Source organism: Hordeum vulgare, chromosome 2H (assembly GCF_904849725.1).
Source record: "Hordeum vulgare subsp. vulgare chromosome 2H, MorexV3_pseudomolecules_assembly, whole genome shotgun sequence".
Taxonomy (NCBI): domain Eukaryota; kingdom Viridiplantae; phylum Streptophyta; class Magnoliopsida; order Poales; family Poaceae; genus Hordeum; species Hordeum vulgare.
Genome location: NC_058519.1, coordinates 24,580,695 through 24,599,771, shown reverse-complemented (window position 1 = coordinate 24,599,771; position 19,077 = coordinate 24,580,695). Strand labels below are relative to the sequence as shown.

General features: G+C 40.0%; 1 protein-coding gene across 1 annotated transcript; it reads right to left on the bottom strand.

Annotated features, from left to right (window-relative positions):
- Positions 1 to 2,688: 2,688 nt before the first annotated feature.
- LOC123424567 (eukaryotic peptide chain release factor GTP-binding subunit ERF3A) lies at positions 2,689 to 12,682 on the bottom strand. The gene is made up of 17 exons (XM_045108199.1): positions 12,505 to 12,682; positions 11,448 to 11,498; positions 10,889 to 10,975; positions 9,997 to 10,108; positions 9,746 to 9,791; positions 9,586 to 9,657; positions 8,553 to 8,615; positions 8,310 to 8,464; positions 8,139 to 8,203; positions 6,474 to 6,624; positions 5,998 to 6,103; positions 5,775 to 5,910; positions 4,388 to 4,452; positions 3,762 to 3,947; positions 3,602 to 3,674; positions 3,125 to 3,217; positions 2,689 to 2,933 (listed from the first exon to the last, which is right to left on the bottom strand). The coding sequence occupies exons 1-16, from the start codon at positions 12,665 to 12,667 to the stop codon at positions 3,150 to 3,152; spliced, it is 1,599 nt and encodes a 532-aa protein (XP_044964134.1). The 5' UTR covers positions 12,668 to 12,682; the 3' UTR covers positions 2,689 to 2,933; positions 3,125 to 3,149.
- Between the last annotated feature and the right edge of the window lie 6,395 nt (positions 12,683 to 19,077).

The window sequence follows — 19,077 nt, the reverse complement described above, 5'->3', positions numbered from 1 at the left end:
GTGACTAATAGCATACAAAACTGGCCAAAATAGGCCGAAACTGTGATTTTTGACGAGTTCCCGTAACCGGACGATGGGGTTCCCTAAACGTTTGTATCGCAGTAGGCCCCAAAATTAGTGAGTAATAGCATACAGAGCTGGCCGGAATAGGCCAAAATTGTGAGTTTTGACGAGTTCCCTCTAACCAGACCCTAGGATTCCTGAAATGTTCGGATCGCAGCACGACCAAAATGAGTGACTAATAGTATAGAAAACTGGGCTCAATAGGCCAAAACTGTGAGTTTTGATGAGTTCCCGTAACCGTACCCCGGGGTTCACGAAATGTTCGGATCGCAGCAGGACCCAAAATCAGTGACTAATAGCATACAAAATTACGCACAATAGGCCAAAACTGCGAATTTTAATGAGTTCCCCATAACCGGACCCACGGGTTCCCAACACGTTCAGATCGCAGTAGGACCCAAAATTAGTGAGTAATAGCCTACAAATCTGAACGGAATAGGCCGAAACTATGAGTTTTTGTGAGTGCCCCGTAATCGGACCCCAGGGTTCTAGAAACATTCGGATCGCAGCTGGACCCAAAATCAGTGAGTAATATCATACGAAACTGGTCGGAATAGGCCAAAACTCCGAGTTTTTACGAGTGCCCCGTAACTGGACCCGGGGTTCTATGAACATTTGGATCGCACCTGGACCTAAAATCAGTGAGTAATAGCATACAAAACTCGTCGGAATAGGCCAAACTGTAAATTTTGACGAGTTCCCCGTAACCGGACCCTAGGGATCCCGAAACGTTCGAATCGCAGCAGGACCTAAAATCAGTGAGTAATGGCATACAAAACTGGCTGGAATAGGAAAAAACTATGAGTTTTGACGAGTTCCCAGTAATCAGAGCCCGGGGTTCCCGAAACGTGCGGATCGCAGCAGGGACCAAAATGAGTGAGTAATAGTATAGAAAACCGGCCCAAATAGGCCTAAACTACGAGTTTTGACGAGTTCCCCGTAACCGGACCCTAGTGTTCCCGAAACTTTCGGTTCACATCGGGATCCAAAACGAATGACGAATAGCATACAAAACTTGCAAGAATAGGCCAAAACTGTGTGTTTTGACGAGTTCCTCATAACCGGACGCCGGGGTTCTCGAAACGTTCGGATCGAAGCAGGACTCAAAATCAGTGACTAATGGCATACAAAATTGGCCACAATAGGCCAAACTACGATTTTTGACGGGATCCCCCTAACCGGACCCCGGAGTTCGCGAAACATTCGGATCACATCAGGACCCAAAATCAATGACTAATTGTATACAAAACTTGCTCCAATAGGCCAAAAATGTGAGTTTTGACGAGTTCCCCGTAACCGGACCCCGGGGTCCCGAAACTGTCGAATCGCAGTGGGATCCAAAATCAATTACTAATAGCATACAACAGTGACGGGAATAGGCTAAAACTGCGAGTTTTGACGAGTTCCCCGTAAACGGACCCCGAGGTTCCAGAAACATTCGGATATTAGCGGAACCCAGCATGAGTGACTAATAGCATACAAAACTGGTCAAAATAGGTCAAAACTGTGATTTTTTACGAGTTCCCCGTAACCGGCCATCGGGGTTCCCTAAACGTTCGTATCGCAGCAAGCCCCAAAATCAGTGAGTAATAGCATACAAAACTGGCCGGAATAGGCCAAAATTGCGAGTTTTGACGAGTTCCCTGCTGAAACGTTCGGATCGCAGCAGGACCAAAATCAGTAACTAATAGCATAGAAAACTGGGCTCAATAGGCCAAAACTATGAGTTTTGATGAATCCCCATAACCGTACCCCAAGGTTCACGAAATGTTTGAATCGCAGCAGGACCCAAAATCAGTGACTAATATCATACAAAATTGCACACAATAGGTCAAAACTGCGAGTTTTAACGAGTTCCCATACCAGATCCAGGGGTTCCCAATACGTTCGGATCGCAGCAGGACCCAAAATTAGTGAGTAATAGCATACAAATCTAGCCGGAATAGGCCAAAACTGTGAGTTTTTACGAATGCCGCGTAATCGGACCCAGGATTCTAGAAACATTCGGATCACAGCTGAATGAGTTATACTATTTGACTAATCAATGAGTTATACCATTTGACTTCTGTTGATTCTTATGATAAACTATGTGATAAAAATTGTTCATTTGTTGGAAGTGTGCCGAATTTAAGTTCAAACTTGGCGGCTTGGAGCCATAACCCCTCTGCCTTTGATGGCACGATAGTAAAGGCCTGAATGAGACCAAGCCAAGCTGGTGACGACTCAGATCACCGGGGCATCAGTGGCGCCGAATGAGAAAATAAACTTAAGCCAAAGCCAGACAAGCACCAGCCCTCCAGTGCCTGGCCAAGTCAACTGAGGACCGGCAGGTGGTTCGGTGTTAATGACCAAAAAACAGCGTAAGAACAACCACCACATCGGAACTTTCCAACAGTGACCATGGGGTGTGCAAAAAGCAAGAACTGAAAAGCATGGAGAACGCAGACACATTTCCCCACAAAAATTCTAGCTTACAAAGATCTTCAAGCACACCAAGCAAAGCACGGACAGAAATATACATCAAAGAAACTCAAAAACTACACTAGCACAAGTGTGGTACTTCAAATGTTCAAAACTGGGAGCAGCTTGGGCCGTAACGAGGAAGAGGACGTGGAGGAACAAAGATTGAGTACAAGACACCTTCTGTTATATTGGTATCAGATCGGGTAGCCAGAACATATAACCACACTGATTTTACAACCTCTCAAACATGTGACCAGAGCTACAACACTTATACACCCCAACTCAATAAAGGGACCTCAGCAATAGACTATGCTAAGTGACTCATGGAGCCTGGCTGGAAAATTTATACTAAATCGATCTCGCTGCTTCCGATAACACAGCACCACTTTGTTCTCCTGTCAACATAACTAGCGAAAAGAACAGCCATTTATCAACAAAGTCTGGAAATATAATACTCCCTCCATCCCAAAATAAGTGTCACAAATTTATAACTAAACTAGTACAAATTTTATACTAAATGAGCGACACTTATTTTGGGACGGAGGGAGTAGATCTTAGCAGCAGACATTAGTAAAAGAAGATGAGCGTAAGTGCCTACCCATCATCATCCTGTCAAAATTGGCTTAAGCTGAAAATGTTGTCCTGCCGGCTGGAGGAACATCAACAACCTTCCCTACAGCTATTGTCTTTCCTGCAAGCCCAGGTAAAAAGAATCATTAACAAATATTAACCAGCAGATGGATTAGCATGCAAAGAGATATGATTGAAGGAATCCCGCATCCCGCATGGAGAGGGTGAAAAAAAAATCATGAATCTATAGCGGTCATCTAAAAGAACAAGCAAAACGGAACACGGATGGATAAAGTTCATTTGCTTCTTTCGTTGCATAGTGCACTCTATTGCAGGAATGCAGGGTTAACAAATCATGTGGTAACCAGACAAAGTTTCCCGATGAACTAGAATAAAGCTGGTTCCAGACTACTGTATTAACTCAGAAAGGTAGAGGAAATATGTTCCATGACATGATATAAACTCAGAAAGGTGGAGAAATTAGGTTTGCAGTAACAAATCTTGCCTTCAGTCCGTAGAGTGAACCTTCCAAGCTGAGGGAAATCAGAGAACTTCTCTATGCATATCAAATTAGTCACCTATTTATAAACACATTACAATTAGCTATTATATTAGTACTAATGAGAAGCTATTATATTAGTACTAATGAGAATCTGGATATATACCTGGACACGGCAAACTACAACTGCACCATTCTTCACAAAAAGAGGCTTCCTCTTTGTCTTCTTTTTCTTTGGGTCAGTTACTTTCGCTTTCTTCATGTCAATTTCCTCTATGAGATCCACAATCTCACACTCCTCGACAACAGAGTGGATATGTAACACTGCCTTATAGCCAGCAGTGAAAATAGCCTGAAATATTACAGACATACAGTATTAATCAATTACAGAGTCAACACTACAAAGAGAAACACTACATCTTCAAAATTGTATAGCAGTAATAAATAAATATACTTGGAAGGATGCAAATCGGTGATAATTCACGTAAGAAAAATCAAATGTTGGCCGCAATATTAGACTATTAACCTAATACTATGGCATGTTACCGGATATTGAAGATATACCACAAATATATACAGAAGTTGCTGCTCGCTTGAATGTATGAAATGCCTTAAGGTTACTTGCTGAACAGAGAAGCCAATCCAATTTCCATTTATATAAATCACTTCCATACTCGATCAAACAAACAATATATGTACCAAATTCATACCGAACAGAAATAAAAAACACAATAAATATGAAAAGTAGTCTCCTTTATAGCTTATTTATGCAACTGGTATCACAACACTTACATTATCAAGCAGCTCTAGAATTTGCAATTGAGCATTGAATTCAGTGAAAGCACCAACAGGATTAGCTGCATGTAAAGACATTATCAAGATGAGGATATATGTCAAATTGAAAAATCATCCACAAGTCACAAGTAAACAGCCTCCACAAATTAGCTGCATGCATATATATTATCAAGATGAGAATATATGTTAGATTAAAAAATTATCCAAAAAGCCAGAAGTAAACAGCCTCCACAAATATTTAGATTTTACAGGCACCATACTGCAAAACTGAATTATCAGAGCATACCAAATATATCAGATGCATACCACACAGAATATTAAAATAACCATACCACATTCAAGGGATTGGCAAATTTGGTGTTGCCATAAAGCTTTTGAGTTAGAGAATCCATGCAGATTTATTAGTTGCGTTGTGATAAAAATGAAGCTCAGTCCACTTTCAGCCTTTTATTACAAGGAAGACCTAATCAACTGTATCGGATACTTTCCTTTCTCCAGCCAAATAGTCCCTCTGTATAAAAATATAAGATGCTTTTTGACACTACAACAGTGTCAAAAAAAGTCTTATATTTTGATACGGAGGAAGTACATGCTAAATCACTAAACCCAGGTATGAATGTCCAAATCTGTACCACAACCACCAGAACTTAGACCCACATGATGATTCAGACAGAAACGCGGGACGCTAATTTTGGTAAGGTTGGTAAGGGTGTGCCGGCTTAGGGGCCTCAACGTGGCTCCAAGGAGCAAGAGTTGGCCAGCCATGACACCTATGATGAGATAAGGAAGTCTCGGAGACAAGGGCATGAGAGGACAGAATCCTTACATGATAATTGCCGTTGCTTAATAATTATGGATTACATGATGTCCCTTTTGTAGGGTGGCTTTCTTAGTAATTGTTATCCACACCTACGAGGAGATGTGCGTTCTGCCCATATCAAGAAGTTGAGAAAAAATAGTAAGCTCATCTCTAACGAACCTAATCATATCTGATGTTGCCTTCTATGTCTGATGGGCCTAGTATGTGGTGCTCCACCATACAACCCTGCTATACATGCAGCTAATTATTTTGTGAGCTAGGCAGCTCCAGTAAGAGCTGGATTCACGATCATGACACCCCAATATATTATACTAAGAGTGCATCTGGCTGGTGCTCAAACCTACCACAGGATAGGCTATCCAAAAAATTTGTTGATGTTTTGCTTGCCTACAGAATATTGACCAAAAAATGAACTAGAAGTGGGTAAGGAGCACTGCCATGCCAAAAAGTTGGCACTCATCCAAAACGAAGAGCGATATTTTAGCCATAGCCAAAAAAAAATGGTAAGGTAGTATTTTGTAACAATCCAAACTCATCCTAACGTTCCTTGAAGAATGTACTTACCAACACTTGAAAGTACAAAACCAGCCATGATATCCTCCTCTTCAATTCCAGACACTTTGACACGAACATTCTCAGCCGGTCCAGCACGCCGTACTTTCTTCTCATCCAAGTTTATACCAGTGACTTTCACATGGGACTACTCAAACAAAAAATTGAATTTGAACTTCAGACTCCCCAGGAGAACAGGTAGCAAAGGTGTTACACTGAGATAAAATGAAAATACCTTGTTTGGCATAACCAACAAACTATCACCCTCTCTGATAGTCCCTGACTCTAATTTTCCCATGACGACAGTGCCCATATCTTTATACTTATCAATAATTGGCATCCTACATTATTAATAAAACGAGATGTAAAACTTACATCTGGCATGTAATCAACACAACAAACAAGGCAGCCCCTTCTATTCAAGTAGCAACATAACAGAAGATAGTATTCAAACAGAGATTCACACAATTAATTTGAAATGAAACAATATCTAACATAGGAGCAAATTCTTCTATCAGAACAAGATGATGTTTCAAGAAAACATGTACTCAAACTTTCACCAGTATAACATACAAATATGCTAATGATGTAAAGGTAAAATCATTTTGATTTGTAAAGGAAAATAGTCACAATGAAATATCCTTTGCTTCCATAATATAAAAATTGATATTCAAGATTCAAGCATTGTAAGCAAAAGCATAGCTGTCAAACCTTACTGGGCCCTTGGGATCACGCAATGGAACTTCAATTTTGTCCAGAATTTCAAAAAGGCAAGGGCCGTTCCACCAACTACAAATGCTTTTATCCATCCTGGTCTTCATATTGGCTCCACAAAGACCAGAAATCGGCAAGAACTGAACATCTGGTAACAAAGCCAATGAAACTGTAAGAATTATGATCTAGTTGGCTCTACAATGGCACATTACCTACAATATGATTGTGGAACATGTAGTTTCATAAACAAATCCTACCAATATGCAATAAAAGGTACAATGTACGACATTCATAACTAATTTGACAAAATCATACTGCCTTCCCTATGGAACACGACGTAAGTGTCAATGGCCAAGAAAGTGAATAAACATAGCCTGCAAGTCGACTCTACACCTCCCAGTTATTTTCAACATATAGAAAAGGAACCATCGACAAATGAAGGGCCAGTTCTTTTCCAGCTTATTTGAGCTTATTGTTAAAATAAGCTAAAAGTGCAAAATAACTTGTTTTTGATAAGCTAGCTTAGCTTATTTCCATCTCTCTTCTCTTCACAATGGAAAAAACTGGGGGTGAGGACCTTCCCGCAGCTTTTCACTTAAGGTATAGGGAAGGCAACCTGTTTTTTAATGAAATTACAGTAAAACCGCCCCTGGCCAACCCCCGCGTCCCACCCGGCTCGCTCCACCCCCCCCCCCCCCCCCCCCCCCGCTCAGCCCGCTCGACCCACACCCCTCTCGCTCTCCCGAAACCCCCTCTTGCTAGGGTTCCTCTCGACGCCGCCCCCGCCATCGGCGGCCCCCGACACAGCTCCTCCTTGACACAGCCATCCCCGGCGACATGGCCCCGCCTCCGCCGCTGTTCCTGCTGAGGACGACCACTCCCCCTCCCCCCCTGTGTCCCGCGGCGCTGCAGACCTGCAGTAGGGTGGGTGGTCCAGCCGGTGCTCCAATCCGGCGGACGACAGCCCATGCCAGATTACAGTAAAACTGCCCCTGTCCAGCCAACGCCCCAGTCCACCGAAGGACCCCCGTTCCCCCTCCACTCCTCCCTGTCCGGCGAAGGACCCCCGTTCCACGTCCTCTGTTTTTATTTCTGCCAAAAATTTCAGCTAGATTTGCTATTATATGTGTGGATGTTTTGATCTTGCACAATTTGTAGTACTAGATATGGATGTGGTGATTTTGCACAATTCGCTATTATATGGTATTGCTGATTTTGCACAATTTGCTATGATATTTGTGTAGAAGTGAATGTATGATGTGAGATAATGATGTACTGTTGCATATTCGTATGTCAGGCAAAATGGTATTTGTATGTGAGATAATCAAAGTTCATTTGAGCAGCAAAATGAGAAAAATAACACAATATCATTTAATCACGACAACCATATAGTCCAAGGGCATTACAGACTTGTCACTTACTGTACAACAGATAAGCTGGAAAAACAGGAACTGAAAATAACTGGCTAGCTTATTATCTCTAGAGCTTATTCTCACAGGAGCTTATTTCCACAGCATAGCTCAAAAGAACTGGCCCGAACACATTGATGTTAGGGGCACAAATTACTAAATAGGCGTCAATGACAAATTAATTTTCAGGATAGGAAATTGTGCATCAAAAGACAAATTAATTTCTGAGATAGCGTTAAAAGTACAGTAGTACCTTTCTTAACATTGTACCCTGAAGATCTGAGAAAAGGAACCATTTTCCCTTCAATTTCATCATATCTGAAACAAATAATAAAATTGATTATTTGACTCTAGCTATTACCTGTTGTAACATTAAAAGCTTCCAGTGGAAAATATAATGCAAGGTATGTCCCACCAGAAATACCTTTCTTTAGACCATTGTACTGTAGGTTCATCCATCTTGTTGATGACAACTACCAACTTAGAAACACCTAGAGTTTTTGCAAGCAGTACATGTTCCCGAGTCTGCCCTCCTCTTTCGTAACCAGTTTCAAATTCACCTTTTCGAGCTGATATGACCTGAATAGAAAAAAAAAAAGGAACATTGTTCAATAAGAGAGATGACCAAGGAAAATGAGAATAACAGTGCCCAGTGACCAATAGTTACCAGAACACCAATGTCAGCTTGAGATGCACCACTTATCATATTTGGAACATAACTCTTATGGCCCTGCAAATTCAGATCATAGTGTCAAAAAAGGTTTTTGACGGAAGGAGTACATGAAACAAGAATTCAGTTCATCAGCTATTGCAAGTAGACCAGTCACGCACAGCAAATAAAATGAAAGCGTCGTCAGTCTATCCAGGTGATTTAACAGAAGTTGTGTACTGTGTGTCCAAATGAAACAGCACGTCTGAAAGTTCCAAGTGTGATTTAATAAGCATAAGAGTACATCTAACAAATATGCATGTACAAGGATGATTCAGAAAATTAACATTGCCAACAAAGGAGTGAAAGTACAAAGAAAATGGTTTGAAGATACAAAAGTGCAACTAACAATGAGGTAACGATGGACCAGAACATGAAACAGGATGAATTGAAAGGATTGAGTTTAGATCAACAAACGACATGACTAACCTAAGGCGGTCAACAGATGACATGACTTATCTAAGGCAATACGAATCTGTGTGCGTGTGTACACAAAATAAACAGAATTTCAAATATCTCATTGGGAGGAAAGCCATTGAAAGGAATTAGCCATAGCATATTTCCTAGTGTTAAATAATGTGCTTGTGTTTGCTTTTGACTCAACTGTTGCACACTTGTAAAACCTGGACTTGGTTTTTGCTAAGAACATTTTGGGATAAGTTTGTTGCATGGATGTAAGCCCATCAAATTTCAAGTGAATCCTACACGTATTTTTAAGTTTTATATTTTGTCTAGTAGAAAATATTCAAGAACAGTAAATCATATGATAATGGTACCAAAAGAAAGCACATGCAGTGTCTCAGGTTGACCATGCAGATTCCTTCATCATTATCAGAACAGATTTGGAAAGAACATAAAACACGTTCAAACAAATTTTTTCTAAGTTCAGAATGCTGGTGTGGCCACAAAATCACAGATAAATACAGGGAATCAGACCACTGCCATGCAAGAAAAGAAAAACTAACAAGACTATTATGTGAAGGAAAAGTACCGGTGCATCCAAGATAGTGAATCTTGTATTTTCAGTCTCAAAGTGGGCTCTACCAACTTCAACAGTCTTCCCCTGAACCCATGCAAGAGAAAATGTAAAGAAACTGTAGAGCTTGAACAGACTGATCAAGTGATCATTAAGCACCATAACGAAAAGATACCTTAAGTCGCTCTTCCTCATTTGTGTCCATAATATAAGCCATATACCTGCAAGTATTCAGATTATCAATTATATTACAAGGAATAAGTTATTGTCAATTTCAAGGAGGGAAGGCTTGGAACAAAAAAGAACGGGGCACATGAAAGAACATCCACATTATTAGTTAGTATGAATAGTCATTGCTCTTGTGTTCACAATTTATGGGTTGGCCTTGCAAAATAGGGCAAGCTGAATATTGCGCAGGGAACTCACCAACTTTCTCGGCTTTTATCCTTTGCTTCCTTCTCATATTTCTGGATGGTCCGGTCATCAACTTGACCACTCAAGAACAATATTTGCCCCCCAGCAGTCGATTTGCCAGCATCTGGAGCCATGAAACAACAAAAATATAATGTAAGTACATTAATTAACACTATTTAATACTCCCTCCATTCCTAAATATAAGACCTTTTAGAGATTGCACTGTGAACTACATACGGATGTACATAGATATATTTTAGAGTATAGATTCACTCATTGTGTTCTGTATGTAGTCTTCTAGTGAAATCTCTAAAAGGTCTTATATTTTAAAACGGAGGGAGTACTAGAGAAAAGAACCTACAAATCACAAGTATTATTTGTAGAGAAACATGGACATAAGCATAAATACAGAAACGGGTCGACCATAACAGAAGTGTTGGCTACTATTTTTTCTTGCCAACATCAAAAATAAGTTGCCAAATGACAGCAAATTTAGCTTTTGCTGAATTTTGGCTGGCCAACTTTTGGCTTTAAACCAAGAATGCCATAAAGAACAGTGAACTGGTGTGCCAGATGCCCATTCCATAAGCAACAAAACATGAAGGTTTGAACAAGCTAGAAGATTCAAAAGAGTGTACTAAATAGACTCATAACCCTTAACAAGAGCATACCCTACCCTTGTCGTTGTTAAATAGACTCGTAATCTTTAGCAAGAGCGTATTCTGATCAAGATTCATGGGTCCGGTAGGCCCAATGTGAGAGATCGACATCACATGTTATGACCCGAACTATGCTATGACAGAAATGGCCAACAACGAACATGGCCAAACGAAAATCAACTATATGCACATGTCTTGCTAGGAAAATGATTAAGGGAAGGAGGTAGTAAGAAACAAAAACTTACCAACATGGCCGATGAACACCACATTTAAATGGCGCTTTGTCTCCTCTTCCTCTTCTACTACCATTTGAACATCCTCATGCGCAGCAGCTGGATTGATTATCAATAAGTCAGGGTAGATTGCATAAGAGTCTTTACTCACCAAATAAAAATTAAAGATAGGACCAGCCTTGGCACTGCTATATTTTTTGTCACAATAATTCATTGCATTCCATACAAAGAGAACTCAGAAAATCAAATGATAAACCTTTCTGGATCATCTTATCAAGAAAGTTATCTTTTGCGTTAAATGAGGGCAGGAGATAATTTATTATTTCACTATGTTAACTTGGTATCAGCTTTCACAAATAAATAACAATAGCATGATGGCACCACAAAGTCACTAATAACAACTAACACAAAATAGTTAAATGCTTATTATTGCATCCATTCACCAAATTTGCAACAAATGAAGGCACACAATTAAGAATGTATATGAACTAGTAACAAAATTATTGGGGGTATTGGTAACATTATAACTGATTGGCTTGAACAATCTGAAGAAGGGTCATTAAATACATACCATTTGTCTTCAATTCCAAGGACTGAAGTGATGACTGGATGTCATTGACACCTGACAGAGCATGATTCCAGCTATACATGTTAGAAGTTTAAACACAGTAATTAAGAACTTAAGACTAATGTTTCACAACATATCACCAACAGAGGATGCTACCAGCTGAAGTACGATGAGTTCATATAGGAGTGATGATGAACGTTTATATTTCCATATAGTATACTAAAAGGACCTTCTCCACGCTAATATAGGTTTGGTTTCCACTACTTAGGTCAGCACTTGAGTTTAGACACAAAATTAGTGTCCAATGTGCAACAAATATTTACAGCAAAGCTCATGGGTATTGCACAGCTAATGCAATCTCTATTGGTAACCCGCCTAATAGCAATTGTAAGGGCTAATTAGACGGATTCTGCAACCTAAACCAGCAATTATGCGGTAACAGATAGCAGGGCTAGCATACAGCCTAGTAAACCATTTTGTATTACAGTCTAAAGAAAATGGTGTGCATGGACAAGGTTCAGCCAGACAATTCATCCTCCCACCATAAGCTACCAGGCAGACAAATTCAGCATGATCATGGATGACCTTATTGGTGTCAACGAAATTGTCACAATCAGCGGTCAGCACATCACCTTTAAATGCATGCGATAAAATACAGATGACCTACAACAATAATAAAACAACCAATTTAAAGATCTATCTACGGGGACACAGAAGGAATCCCCAGGCTATAACATACTACGTTACACTGCCCTTCAGGCCTTAGCATCCCACTGACAGGCATCATCTAACAGACGGGGTGATTCTTCTGATGGTGAAGCAGGTGCGCAGCCACAGATCTGAGTCGATGCGATGATGCTGGGTAACCTACGTTGCATCTCCAGATCTAGTGAGCCCCAATCGGGACAGCTGAAACAGCCGCTACCTCCCCACAATCGTCACCGCCCTTGGCAAATCTCCCGCAGGGGGGGAGGGGCCAATCCACACGAGCGCTGCTGCTAACCCTCCACCCGAAACACCATATAAGGCAGCACGCTGCCTAGATGAGAGGAGAACGGACCTTCGGCTGGCGGCGCGGGGGCATCCGCGGCGGCCTCGGGGCTCTCGTCCGCGGGGGCGGCGTGGCGATCGGACGGCTCCGCGTCGTCCCGCGCCCAGTCGTCCACGGCGCCGTCGTCCTGGGGGGCGTGGTGCGGCGGGGCGGGCGGCGCGTCGTGGTCCATCCCCTCGGGCCGACGCTGGGCGGGCGCGGCGGCGGAGTTGGATGCTAGGGTTTTCGCGTGATCTGGACTCTCTCTCTCTCTCGCCTGGGGGTGGAGTGGCTGCGATGGCTGGGTGAGGATGACGGAGTGCAGACTTTATGCCGGAGCTTTCTGGATTCTTCTCCACGGATATGGACCCCTGGACTGGACTGGACGGGGGGGAAACGGGACGCCCACGCACGCCCTCTTTGCTTGGGCCGGTTTTAGCACAGCCCATGCCATGCCAGCTTACTCTGGACTGGGTTTTTTTCCATTTTAAATCCAGTTTTTTTTAGAATCACCAGCAAATATGCTCATGCGTTGCAACGGGAGACAACAATATTACCCCGTAGCCAAATAAGTATGGCTCGACCCTCACATATGCTTGTCCTCTATTTTTCTATTTTAACATGGTGGCCCATCATGTTGCCACTTATCTTTTGTGCCACCCTCGTTGATGATGGCGGCGGCGTCCATGTGATCAGATTTTGTCGATTGATGCCCACTAATCCTTCTTGTCAAATGCATGGACAGTTTTTTACAAGGTGAACATTTCTTGAATCGATGAACTTTTTTGAAAATGGAGTGCAAATTTTGAACTCCGCATTTTTTTGTGTTTCTGCAAACATTTTTTAAAATTTCATACACATTTTTTCGAATTCACGCATATGTTTTGAATACATGATCATTTTCAAAATCATGAATGTTTTATATTTTCTGAATATATTTTCCAAAAATTGTGAACTCTTTTACAATATTGGCATGGTTTTTTTAAATAATCAACATCTTTTGAGTCCGTGAAAAATTTATGATTTCCTGAACCTTTCTCCTTTTTTTTTGAATCACCAAAATTTTTATGATTTTTTCCAAAACTCCAAACCTTTAAAAATTAGAATTTTGAAAAATACCGAATTAATTTAAAGAAGAAAAACAAGTTCAAATAAGAAATGTTGTATATTTTTAGAATATATTTGTCGAAATTGTGAATTTCTTTATAATATGTAAACGTTGCTTTGAAAATCATCAACATTTTTGAATCCGCGAACGTTTTATGATTTCCTAATCCTTTTTTCGAAATCCTAGATATTTGATGATTTCATGAACATTTTTTTTCTATGTCTTGAATACATGATCATTTTTAAATCATGAACGTTTTATATTTTCTGATTATACTTTTGAAAATTGTGAATTCTTTTATAATATGGGAACAGTTTTACAAAATCATCAACATATTTTAATCCATGAATATTTTATAATTTCCTGAATATTTCTTTTTGAATTCCCAAAAAATTTATGATTTCATGAGGATTTTTTTTCAAAACTCAAAAATTATTTAAAATCATCAACATTTTTTGAATCCATTAACATTTTATGATTTAGTGAATATATTTTTGAATTCCCAAACATTTTATGATTTCATGAACATTTGTCTCAAAACTCAAACTTTTTAAAATTTCGAAATTTGAAAATTCAAAATAATTTAAAGAACGTAAAAAACAAATTGAAATAATAAAACAGAAAATGGGATGAAAAAGATGTAGGTTCCGGGCCCGGGGGTCGAACCTCGGTCTCCTATGTGCAAGAGCGGCGCTCTAGGCACTACGCCACACAGCCTCTCGTGTTTTTCGGTTGGTATCACCTTATAAGTACCGGATCGGGCGAGGACTCTGACAGAAAACAAATTCGAATCGTTTTCTTTCTCTTATGAGTGGCATAGTGGATAATTTTGGACAATATTAGGGACAATTTTAATGGCGTACGATCAGAAGCATTATTTGCTTTATTATTAGGTAAAGATTTAAAAGTAATTGTGGACGCCGCGGTCTGACCTGAGAGGCATTTTGGCGTAATTGGAGTGGTATGCAGAAGTTATTCTAAAAAATTTCTTGGCGTGGCCGCTACGGTTTTCAACCTTGCTGATCCTGCGACTCTGGAGGCCCTAGCTATTCGCGAGGGCTTAGCTCTATCTCTGGACCTAAATCTGAGTCATATATACGAGTAGCGTCTGATTGCAGAGGAGGTGTCGAAGAAATTGAGAAGGGGAGTGGATCCACCTATGGAGCAATCATCCACGAAATCAAGAAACAACTACCTAGTTTTACTTCTTGTAACTTATCACGAATTTAGGAGTTCAAATTTTAAGGCTCACAACTTAGCGAAACATGTTGTAAACTTGGGCCTGACTGTCATGTTTGGTTAGGCCAGTCCAATAGCATTACATTCAACCCTGTAAATATTGTGACGGTTGAATAAAATTTCACGATGTTGTCTAAAAAAGATAAATACTCCCTCTAACCCTAAAAAGAGATCAATACTCCCTCTGTAGAGCAATATAACAGCGTATAGATTGTAGAGTAGTTGACACGATGCATGAGTAAGTGAAGCTGAATGGAGTATTTTTTTTCTTCAGTCATTTTTAATGCTAATAAATATATCCGTACGTTGTAACGGAAAAAAAACACAATGCGTCATAGTATGGTCAATCTCAAAGGCAATTATCTCAGCCACCACACACGTACACCGCAAATTGAACCATGCCATAGAAGTGAATGTCCAATAGATGTAAAATAATCTCGTTGAATTGGGCATGACAACCACCCTTCCCGAGTTATAGCCTACACCTAGTCGGCCATCCTTCATATACACATTCACTTTTAAGTTGTATATTTATTTTTTAAAATGCATCAATTTGATTTTAAACACACATAACACTTTTTTAATCCCATAATTATTTTAAAGAGCATGAATATTTTTGAAATTAAGAACTTTTTTTAGCATGTAAACACTTAGAATTACATGAACTTTTAAAAGTAAGGCGTGAACAACTAAAAATTATACGAACATTATTTTTATATGTCAATAATTTTTCTAAAAGCTACGCAAAAATATTTTGAATGCACATTCAAACTTAAAAACTAAATAATATTTTTTTCCAAAGGCACAAACAAATATTAGAGAACACAAATTTTTTCCATAATAATATATATTATTCACACTTTTCAAAAGGCAAAACAGAGTTTATCATTCATTTATCTTTTAAATTCCTTTTCTTCCCGAGGTATTTATTTCCACTTTTAATTGGCAAAGAGGCATTTATTCTTTCTTCCAATTTCTTTTCCTCCCTGAGGAACATCAGAGTTTCCTTCTTTCAGTTTATTTTATTCTTGGGGAGGCTTATTAGTGGGAAATGATTTCCTTCGACCGCCAGATTCAATGAGAGCGTCCGTCATCTATGTGTCAGTTAGATGACTCGGTTCGGTGTTAATCCTTTAGTGCCAGCGTTCTGCAGCTGGTTCATTGTTTCAGAAAGTGATTCTACAACTAGTCCCTTGTCGCAAAAAAACAGGGACTAGATTCCGTGGCGGCTTGGACCAGGAAAGGGAAAAATTCTGCAACACGATTCATGTTGCAAAAAAAAAATATTCCAGCACTACGAGTTATTTGCGGGAAAAAAATGTCGCAATATAACCTATGTTATAAAAGACCACAACAAAAGTTTCTATTGCAAATGTTTTCACAACAAGACATTTGTTGCAAAATAGAGAAAGAAGTTTGGCTGATCGATTGTATCAAATCCGACGGCTCGCGTGGCGGCGGATCTTTTAAAAAGATTCGTCGACCGATGCGTAGTTGTCCCCCTTATTAATTTTATATCATAGATGCATATAATTGGTGTGATATGGTGTTAGAAAGAGGTGGGACTATTTAGTTTGATTTTTGAGGTGGGACCATGTAGCATTATTATTTTTTGACAAAAAGGGACTATTTAGTAATTGGTCGACAGACAAAAAATTGTGTGGTGATAGGCCGGCACATCAGGTGGAAGACACGCACTGCTCGCATTTTACCTATTTGCGCCAGCCCATATGTACAACAGCGAACATAGTATACATTTTTTGATGGTTTTTGAAACCTTCCAGAGTTTCCTGACCGGTTTTAGGCTAAGGATAGAGAACAGCTTTTTTAGGTTTTCTTCTACTCTGTTTTATTTTTTATATATTTCTCTTTATTTTCTATTTTTATGATAATTTCACAAATTCGAAATTCCTCCTATTTTCAAACTTTCACAAAATATTTGTTCACATTTCAAAAAATGTTTGGTAATAAAGTTAGCGCTTTTCAATTTTTTCAATATTTTAAGAACCGTTCCGGTTTTCAATTTTCGTTTACAAATTCAAAAACTGCTCGCCATGTTTACATATCTTTTTGTGTTCAAAAAATGTTCACCTTCTAAAAAACTTACTCCAAATTTAAAATAAACCTCCATATTTAAAATATTTGCAAATTCAGAAAATATTCGTGTTTGCGAGTTCATAAAAAATGTTTGCGAATTGAAATAAATGTTTCCATTTTTTAAAATTTGTTCTGAAATAAAATAATTTATTTAAAATTTTAAGAAATGTTTGAGAAAAATCAGTAAATATTGTTGATCTACTTTAAAGGTTCACGTTACAAATTAGATACAAGGGAAAATCACTCAAGCAGTCTATGTGCCCCCGCGTCGCTTGCTACTTCTTGAGCTTGCGTTGGTTTTTCCCTTGAAGAGGAAATGGTGATTTGTAAATTAGAAATAAGTATTTCCCTCAGTTTCAGAATCAAGGTATCAATCCAGTAGGAGTATCAAGATGAGGCACCAATGAACCTGCGCAAAAACAAACAAACTTGCATCCAACACGATAAAGGGTTGTCAATCCCTTCATGATTATTTGCAAGATGAAATCTAAAGGTGATAAAAGGTAAAAAGAAATAAAAGTGCAACAAAGTACTTTTGATGTTTTTGTAGATCTGAATATACGAGGTGTAGCATAGACCCGGGGGCCATAGTGTTCACTAGAGACTTCTCTCATGATAGCAAGTATTACGTGTTGGAATTATGCCCTAGAGGCAATAATAAATATAGTTATTATTATAATTCCTGTATCAAGATAATCGTTTATTATCCATGCTATAATTGTATTGAATAAAGACTTATATACATGTGTGGATACATAGACAAAATACTGTCCCTAGCAAGCCTCTAGTTGGCTAGCCAGTTAATCAAAGATAGTCAGGGTCTTCTGATTATGAACAAGGTGTTGTTGCTTGATAACTGGATCACGTCATTAGGAGAATCACGTGATGGACTAGACCCAAACTAATAGACGTAGCATGTTGATCGTGTCATTTTGTTGCTACTGTTTTTTGCGTGTCAAGTATTTGTTCCTATGACCATGAGATCATATAACTCACTGACACCGGAGGAATTCTTTGTGTGTATCAAACGTCGCAACGTAACTGGGTGACTATAAAGATGCTCTACAGGTATCTCCGAAGGTGTTTGTTGAGTTAGTATGGATCGAGACTGGGATTTGTCACTCCGTGTGATGGAGAAGTATCTCGGGGCCCACTCGGTAATACAACATCACACACAAGCCTTGCAAGCAATGTGACTTAGTGTAAGTTACGGGATCTTGTATTACGGAACGAGTAAAGAGACTTGCCGGTAAACGAGATTGAAATAGGTATATGGATACTGACGATCGAATCTCGGGCAAGTAACATACCGAAGGACAAAGGGAATGACATACGAGATTATATGAATCCTTGGCACTGAGGTTCAAACGATAAGATCTTCGTAGAATATGTGGGATCCAATATGGGCATCCAGGTACCGCTATTGGATATTGACCGAGGAGTCACTCGAGTCATGTCTACATAGTTCTCGAACCCGGAGGGTCTGCACACTTAAGGTTCGACGTTGTTTTATGCGTATTTGAGTTATATGGTTGGTTACCGAATGTTGTTCGGAGTCCCGGATGAGATCACAGACGTCACGAGGGTTTTCGAAATGGTCCGGAAACGAAGATTGATATATAGGATGACCTCATTTGATTACCGGAAGGTTTTCGGAGTTACCGGGAATGTACCGGGAATGATGAATGGGTTCCGGGTGTTCACCGGGGGGGGGGGGCAACCCACCCCGGGGAAGCCCATAGGCCTTGGGGGTGGCGCACCAGCCCTTGGTGGGCTGGTGGGACAGCCCAAGAAGACCCTATGTGCCATAGGAAGAAAATCAACGAGAAAAGAAAAAAAAAGAGGAGGTGGGAAAGGAGAGAAGGACTCCACCTTCCAAACCTAGTTGGATTCGGTTTGGAAGGGGAGGACTTCCCCCCTTGGCTCGGCCGACCCCCTTGGGGCTCCTTGAGCCTCAAGGCAAGGGCCCCCCTCTCCCACCTATATATACGGAGGTTTTAGGGCTGATTTGAGACAACTTTGCCACGGCAGCCCGACCACATACCTCCACGGTTTTACCTCTAGATCGCGTTTCTACGGAGCTCGGGCGAAGCCCTGCTGAGATTAGATCACCACCAACCTCCGGAGCGTCGTCACGCTGCCAGAGAACTCATCTACCT

Excerpts from the sequence above, each read along its gene's own strand:
- LOC123424567 (XM_045108199.1), bottom strand. The coding sequence starts at position 12,667 with ATGGACCACGACGCGCCGCCCGCCCCGCCGCACCACGCCCCCCAGGAC. Across the intron at positions 9,658-9,745 it reads ATGAGGAAGAGCGACTTAAG|GGGAAGACTGTTGAAGTTGG; the intron begins GTATCTTTTCGT and ends GCATGGGTTCAG. Across the intron at positions 4,453-5,774 it reads TTTTGTACTTTCAAGTGTTG|CTAATCCTGTTGGTGCTTTC; the intron begins GTAAGTACATTC and ends CTTTACATGCAG.